Here is an 8750-nt window from a genome sequence, read left to right on the forward strand (position 1 = left end):
CTAAACCTTTGGGGTTGCTACCTTATATCCTTAGTTCTCTTCTCCACAAATGGTTACACAATGATTTTCTGACTATCCATTGTCTTCAGGTAGTATAGAATGTGCATAGAAGGTTTTCAGTGATACTCATACTCAGTAGTCCTTTTCCTACCCAGTAACTACAAGAATATTTCCCAAATGACCTGAGGTGTCTTTTGCACTTTTAACTCTGTTTATGACCTCCTTATCCTATATCCAAAATCCAAATAAAATTCCATATATTTGTCTATCTGGAACAAACTTCAGCATGACTTGATCATAGTGCGTCTCCTCTTTAAACTGGTTTGGTATAAGTATAAGCTGGTTTCTGTTTGCCTGCAAATTAACTGCTTACAGCACCTCATACAACCTAGATGGGATGAGATACAACCTTGGTTTTTATTTTCATTCAAAGGCACGCATTTTTATGTTCAGATCTGAAGCTGTTACATGTAACAAAGTAAAGAAAGATGCAACAAATTATTGTGAACACATGATCCTGCTCAAATGTTAGCATTTTACAACTGAACAGTGAATCCAAGAAGAGGGCCATAGGGATGGGAGTGCATTTGTAAGCCTGTGTCCAGGGCAGTGAGTCTCAACCAGGGTGGTGTTGAGGTGCCTTGCAATCCTTTCAGTGGTGCCACAGGGTGCCACACAGTGTTAGCCCTGTTTGATGTGCAACATGATTCACAAAATAAACCCAGCAATTTAAAATAGGAATTCATAGTGTTAAAAAATATTCTGCCCTACTGTGGTCTTTCTGAGTTTTTTTGCAACAGAAGAATTATTTTTCTGATTTTAAAAAAAAAAAAAAAAAAAGTGAAAACTAAGGACTAGAATTTTCTGAAGAGTCAATCCAGGGGTGCCTTGAGTCTGAAAAGATTGAGACCCACCAATCTAGGGTATTTTACCATGCAAAACTCTCCTGGTTAAACTTTCCTGAAAAATAAGTCAAGCCAGGAGTCATGGTATGTAATGTATGGGACTAAACAGCCAAACCTGTTTCCAGGGACATATGCATAAAATATTTCTGAGTTGTCTCCTTAGTGAAGCCTGGACATATGATAGTCAAAGCCCAAGGAGAACAGAACTTGACTTCCTCTCCTGAGCAACCAGGAACTGATGTGCATGATAAGCAACAGAAGTATCTAACATACCATTTAAGGAAAAAAAAATGAGAGTGCGCCTTTTTGAAAACAGGGAGAAGGCAAAGTGCAAAGGAATGAGCAAGGAGTGCAGTCCCTAACAGCAACTCACTAAACAAACTGTATTATTAATGCAACAGCTATTTAATCCTCCATTTGTCATGCTCAAGTCAATTAATACTTGCAGAGTTATCTCCAGTAGCAAATCCCTTTAATCCAGCTGTGTAACAGGCTAGTTCTGTAAAGTCATAGTTATTTTTCTCCCCCGTCAATTTTGCTTTTGTGCTAACAGTGCAGGAACTCTGCGAAAGAAATCGCTTAGTAAATAATTCATAGCTGGAAGGTTACTTTGTAAACTTCTACTGTATTTACTCAAATATAAGAGCAGGTTTGCTGGTTTTTCCCCAATTGGCATTGGTGGAGAAAAGTTCCCTTGTCTTGTGTTCGCATACAAGGAAACCTCATTAAATATATTGTTTATCATTAACTGCTGCCAAAAGCAACACGTGTCCAGTACTGGAAAGCAGCTATGAAGCTGTTTAAAAGCAGTAAGCACTGAACACACTTGGATGAATTCAAAGCAGACCTCCAATAATTAGATTCTATATCCGGAAAATTATAACAAATTCATGGATTTGCCATATATAGAATCTAATTATTGGGGAGCCTACTTATATGCAAGTGAATACACCATATAGCAAGACTGGGCAAAGCCTAATTAATAAACACTCTAGATCTGCTTTACAGATAGTGTTGGAGAGAACTTCAATTCTCTCTTCCCTTGCTCATCTCCTACACCCTCCCACCCTTCCCATGAAGAAGTGAAAACCAGCTGCCTGTGCCTGACTCTGTGCACAGTTGCTGGAATTTAAGGAAACTTGGCTAAGATTACTTCTTCAGATTGGGACATGGGGACTTAGCCTGAGAGTTTTATAGGCATTCCTGTTAATATTAATGTGACTTTATCCTTGTAACCTGTGCTCCCTGAGGAAGGGCAGGTATCTTTCCTATTTTTCACATATGGGAGCTAGTCAAGGGAAATGACATCCAGGACCACAGCCAGGAATCTGCTAAGAGCCATAGACAACACAAGTCCTTTGTTCTCAGTCCATTCCAAATCCAGCCAAGATAAAAAAAAAAAAAAAAAAATTCTCTCTTGGATCAGATGGCAATGACCCTGGTACCCCCAGCACTGTTTCTGACTGCAACAAATTACTTGGACACCTCCCATAATTTTTGACCTGTGGCCATGGTTTCTGCAATTTGTGAAAGGTCTTGCTGATCACATCTTGGGTTTTTTATTGTAAAGCCAATACTATTTCTGATAGTTTTGGTTCACCAAGTGCAGATTTTGTAGACCTCAAAGTCTGGTATGGCAGTGGGACTGTGTGCATTTAAGAGGAGAGCTGAAGAAAATGATTTGATATACAGAGTATCAGCTGGGGGTATTGCTATTCCTTGGGGATAGTTTGGACAGGCCTTGAAAAAGAAACAGCTGCTTCAGGATTTGAAGCTATGACATCTAAGCTAAGGAATGTTTGAGGGTGGAGAACTCAAAAGACAGGACCTGAAATACTGTTTTACCCACAATTTTAATAGCTCAGTAACTTTATTTTCTCTTTCAGAAATGGGAGCAAATTGAAAGCAACTCTAAACTGAGGCACGTTGGCAGCAACCTGTGTTTAGACAGCCGAAATGCCAAAAATGGTGGGCTTACTGTTGAGGTTTGCAGTCCTTCTCTATCACAGCAGTGGAAGTTTACACTTAATTTGCAGCAGTAGAAGGGCTCACATGCAAAATGCCATTTCACTTCCTAGACATTGGGCAAAGTTTTGATTACATTACTGATATATTTCTTAAACTTTCCACGGAACTTATATACCTCAGTATTCCATCTTTGTCTGAAAGTAGGAGAGAACTAAAGCAAACACAAGGAAACCAAGGGGACTTGGAACACTGCAATTCTCATTGAACACAACTGCAGCACAGTTCCTTTGTTGTGTGAAGATTTACCAGTTCCTTTCTGACATCAGCTTACTACTTGCACAGCAGATGATTAACATCCCAAGGAACAATTGATGTACAGTAGAAAATGGATCTCAGTACAAAGGGAGGGAGGGGAGCTGGGTGCGGGGAGGGTGTGGGGCAAAATGCTAGGAGAAGATCATTTGAAATCTCCATTTACATAGAAATCATTTGTGGTTTCCAGAAACTGAAGTGTCATTTTGAAGGTTTTTTCCATGTGTACTTGGTATATTTGAATATGAACTTTTCTATGATGGACTCAAAATAGAAATATAATATGTTCGTTCCCAGTTGTTTATATCTATTTTCATCATCCTATAAGTATCAACAAAGCCAGTTAACATACATTGGTAATTGGAAATTGGATTGAGATGCTATGAAAGAGCAGAACTCTGTGTAGATGCAGATTTTGTGCTGCTGAGCGTAATGTCCATGCAAACACTGGATGCTTTTGTTTTGCAAACTGGATCTATTTCATAGTGCTTCACCCTCACTGAAGATTATGGAACTCAGGAGGAGGAGGAAGAGGAGGAAATGGCAGGACAAATGAATGTGTCTGCACAGGCCCTTGCTTGGATTCTCTCTTCCAGTTTGAGAATTCAGCACGAGTGCTCGGGGTATAAGAAAACTGGTACTTGATATTTTGTTTTGAACATTTCTGTTTTTCTTAATTTTTAAAATACTCTTTTCTTTTATTACAAACAGTGTGTACATGGTGCAGCTCTTTCACAGGTGCAGCCATGGAGGTTCAGCGCAGCTTTCTGTTGGGCCTTAATCAGCTTAATTTCTTTGTCTTAAACTCCCTTTTGAATTTTAAAGGTAAGATGGAACAGCAATGTCAGTCTCAACAGATAGCACAAGATCATAGTATTAATTTGCAAGGATGAGCAGCTACAAAATCTCTGAATTGCACTTGCTTAATTTATAAACCTGCATGGGTTGTGTTTTTGTTTTGTTTTTTGTTTTTAATTTTTTCTCAGAACAGGGTTTCAGATGGATCCAGGCGTGGCTCTGGGAACTAGTTTGGGTATCAGCCAATCCTAAATGATATTTTTAACCTTAGAAAAAATACATTTTACAGCTTCAGTGCAACTGATGTCATTTTTTATATTGAAATAATACTGTTAAAGCTGAGTCGACACTGACTTCGGTCTCTCATTCTTATGTATGCATAGACTATATACCTTGTTAAAACAAGAGTTGCTTCAATGAGCTTTTAAAACTAAAAGGAAAAATAGAGAATCAGTGGCAGCACTAGTAAGTATCACAAATTACTGAAGATGCCAAGTACATAAATGACTTTGGTAATATGATGGATCTCAGACTGTGGGTTGACTTATAAAGAAGAAAGCTGACGAAATACTTTACTACACTGTACAGTGGCTTTTCCCCCTTTTTCAGTTTCTGAAAGAGTATTTCAAGAGCTGCAGTTTCCTTTGGCTGCATTTACAATTAATGGAACTCTTCCATACAAAATGGCTTTTACTTCTGAGTGCCAGAAATTAAAATAGCAGGCTAAGAAATGTCTGACATGCCAGCTGCAGTTAAAATGGTATCCATTTATGGGATTCACAAAGGCTTCCTTTTGGATGCATTGGCAACAGTGAAGGAAGGGATTGAATCTGAAGCATTTCTGTCCTCTATCCAGCTTTCCTGCCAATGCAACACACATCTTCCTTTTCCTTACCTTGCTGCATATCTTCCTTCCATTAAAATTATGGGATTTGCCTGTTTAAAGACGGTATACAGTGGATAAACTAGTCTCCAGATAACTAGTCTCTAGTCTACAGTGGATAAACTAGTCTCTACAGTCTATGATAAACTGATCTCCAGAATTTCTTCCTTCCCCTACACACTAGCTTTGAATTTGCTGAGGAATGGTGTTCAAGTAAGGGATTCAGCAATTCAGAAAAGTAGTGCATAATGGAAGTTTTTAGTCCTCTTGAAAATAAATGCTGAATTCTTGGATGATGGCTTCAGCAGCAAATTGGTTAAAGTTTACTTGTTCTGAAAAGAGAATTTAAAAGGAACGTACACTAAATTCCTATTGTCCTAACGTGACTGAACAGACAAGCAACTGCTAATTGAAATCAGTATTGAAACATAGAAGAGCATGAACCTCACTCTTAGCTCCTAATTTTTGTTCCCTCCTTCCCCTGGGTTTTGAATGTCAGCCTACCTATTGTAAGACAGGAATATATCTCTAAACCCCTGTGGATGCTGTATGCGTGGGCCTTAATGTAGGAGCTGTATAGTGTAAAACACATTGCTTTTCCTTGGGAGCAGAACTGAAGTGGTATCCTTTTATTAGATATGTTTACATGACACTGTGCCAAAGTCATTTACTGTGATTTTTAATTTTTTAAAGGATCAGGATTCAGCCCATTTCTAAGAAAAAAATTAAGAGCCCTTGAAGCAAATTGTAGTGGGGGTCTTCTGAGAACTTTTCCCCTTAGTCTTAAAAGCAAAAATTATGGTACATGCAAGTTTGTTTTGCTGGTTTTCTTTCCACCTCCCGCCCCTACCTAACCCACCCCCCAAAAAACATATTTTGAAAATTGTCTTTTGAGTTCGTTTAAAGAATCTGCTGTACAGAGCCTGTACTTTGTTCATTTTATAGATGGAAACCATCCTTGAAAATTGTTTAACTTAAATAAAGAAATACTTTATAGAAAAGATGGTGGTTCTTATTGTTATTGCTTGGTTTCACAGATGATTACTCAGCCTGGAACTTGTAAATTGAAGTGGTTTGCAAATGCCTCCGATAACTTGATTGTTTCATAAGCTTCTTAGCTTAAAAAAAAGCTGCACAATTTACTTTGCTTGACTTCTGTCAAATAAAAAGTTAATTCATTTGTAGTGAAGTCTTAAGACACATTTCCTGAAAGTTATCATACATCTCATGGCTGTCCCTTTTATTTAAATTCCCTGACTTGTGGTCACTGGGCAGTAAGTATACATGACTTTGTTAGGACTTTTTCCATTTGAAATGGATAGAATAGTTCTTCATAAAACATGTTATTGAACAATATTCATGCTTTGCTGAAACCTAATAATCCTGTCAGATTACAGGAAACCAAATAGGGAACATAACTTTTGCAAATGAAATTTTAGAACTCTAGCATAGGTTTCATACTTTCTTATATGTCTCCCTCTGATCTGAGAGATTAAGTAATATATTCCAACAGGCTACAGATGTTTATAACTTCAATCCAGACTGGCAGTAAAGGGCATATGCTTATCAATATCCCTTGCTATGCATGTCCTTTTTACCAGTGGATTTATTTCCATACACTTTTCTTTATTGTAACAATGCAATGTAAACATCTGGATTACATGAACCAAAGGTCCAGCAAATCTTGCATTACTCCTGACCAAGACCTGATTTTTTTTGGTTTTTTTGTCCTCCCTATACTGTTGACCTGTGCAAAATATCCGTATGTTCTCAGCTAAGTTTACTATACATTACGAATGGAACAGTCTGCCCCACAGCCTGACGCATGTAATGGACCTGTTTAGTATTTATTCATACAGATTTATCCCTCTTGTATATCAAATTTTAATCTTCCCTTTGAATACCTTGTATCATTTTGAATCCTGAGAAATCTGTTCCCTCTGAGCTTTGAGAATATCTCCTGACTACCAATAAACTATTGAAAATGAAGCATCAATTTAGATCTGACTGAAGTATTAATCATTCTATGTTCCAAAGTAGCTGTTTGTTCTTGATTCATTTTCAGTGCTGAACTCAATGCCTAATAAAAATAGTTAAAACCTTTTTAGTCCAACTAAATTACGCCTTTTTTCCTCTCTCTAAAGTTATAAAATGTTATCCATCTATGCCAGGTTTATCTAAAACCTAGCATAGTAGAGCCCTGGCTTGGGATAGGATCCCTGGAGACTGCTACAATACAAATTAATTAGTGTTTTTTAAGTTAATTTTTCTACTAAAAAGCTCTGAGTGTCTCTTGTGATGACCCTAATTTCATTTAACTTAAATCTAGATTCCTGTAAAATTAATATATCTAGAGCTAACACATTTGCACTGGTTATACCCAGCCTGATGCTCAATAACCAACTGTGCACAAATACTAGCTTTAAAATGTTTTAAGAGGTTAACTTTTGCTTAGCAATGACTTAAACATTTCCATCACTTTGGAATACAGGCATACCACGGAGATATTGCGGGTTCGGTTCCAGACCATCACAATAAAGCGAATATCGCAATAAAGCGAGTCACACAAATTTTTTGGTTTCCCAGTGCATATAAAAGTTATGTTTATACTATACTGTAGTCTATTAAGTGTTCAATAGCATTATGTCTAAAAAAAAATGTACATACCTTAATTAAAAAATACTTTATTGCTAAAAAATGCGAAGTGAGCAAATGCTGTTGGAAAAGTGGCACCAATAGACTTGCTCGATGCAGGGTTGCCACAAACCTTCAATTTGTAAAAAACGCAATATCTGCGAAGCGCAATAAAGCGAAGCACAATAAAACGAGGTATGCCTGTACTGGTCTGTTTTAACAAGAAATGACTGGAGAATGGACTAAAATGTGGGGAGTATATTCTGTAAAGATCAAATAAAATGTGCAATCCAACATTCTGTTGCTGTTTTTAAACATGCTGGTAATCAAGCCTCAAAAGATGTTTTAACAAAGTCAGTTTGCAGGTTCTATCTGTATCTATACAGCCTTTCAGAGAGCTGCCTTAATGGATACTCCCTGCATTTGCTTAGTTGCTGCCTGCACCTTTGGTTTAGCTGACTGTTTGTTTGGTGGGGGCTGTGCTCTGAGAAGCTAGGAATGAGTGCTGACTGTTGAGTGTGGCACAGCAGGTTTGCTGCCTACCCAGAGCCAGGAGCCGGGACATCACTGCGAGAATTCCCAGCCTCATCTGGGCCTCTGATTACTATCCCATGGTCTTCATCCATGTGGGCACAAGTGATGCTGCCAGGAGTAGTATGGACCACATCATGAGTGACTACAGAGCTCTGGACCAGGCTTAGGAAGTCAAGAGCACAAGTGGTCTTCTCATCCATTCTTCTAGTCAGCAGTTGCCATCAGCATCAGGACACCTGCACCAGGAAAGTCAACCTGCAGCTCTGGAATTGGTGCCATCATGCAGGTTTTGGCTTCTACAACCACAATCCACACTTCCATGAGAGAGGCCTCCTGGGACGAGATGTTCTTAATCTCTCTTCTAAAGGTAAAAGTGTTCTCTTACAGCTTGGCTGATGTCCTCTGAAGGGCTTTAAACTAGGTTCATCAGGAGATGGGGAAGCAGAGGATGAGGAGGACCTAGGATTAGCGAGCCATAGTTTCATAGTTTCTAGGGTTGGAAGGGACCTGAGCAGATCATCGAGTCCGACCCCCTGCCATGGCAGGAAAGAATACTGAGGTTAAACGGCCCCAGCAAGGTGTTCACCTAGCCTACTCTTAAAGACCTCCAGGGTAGGAGCCCAGCACCACTTCTCTTGGAGATTGGTTCCAGATCCTAGCTGCCCTGACAGTAAAGTAGCGCTTCCTGATGTCTGGTCTGAATCTACCCTCTGCCA

The 8750-nt window shown here is 38.8% G+C and overlaps 1 protein-coding gene across 1 annotated transcript in view; it reads left to right on the plus strand.

Annotated features, from left to right (window-relative positions):
• Nucleotides 1–5867, plus strand: part of GALNT2 (polypeptide N-acetylgalactosaminyltransferase 2) — a 95806-nt gene extending 89939 nt beyond the window's left edge. Inside the window, exon 16 of the mRNA XM_019548621.1 lies at nucleotides 2792–5867. Coding sequence (XP_019404166.1) covers nucleotides 2792–2947 — 156 coding nt within the window. The 3' untranslated portion in view covers nucleotides 2948–5867. The remainder of the gene's footprint in view (nucleotides 1–2791) is intronic.
• The last annotated feature ends 2883 nt before the right edge of the window (nucleotides 5868–8750 follow it).

The sequence above is a fragment of the Crocodylus porosus genome, unplaced genomic scaffold (assembly GCF_001723895.1).
Source record: "Crocodylus porosus isolate Cpor-Errol unplaced genomic scaffold, CroPor_comp1, whole genome shotgun sequence".
In the NCBI taxonomy this organism is placed as follows: Eukaryota; Metazoa; Chordata; order Crocodylia; family Crocodylidae; genus Crocodylus; species Crocodylus porosus.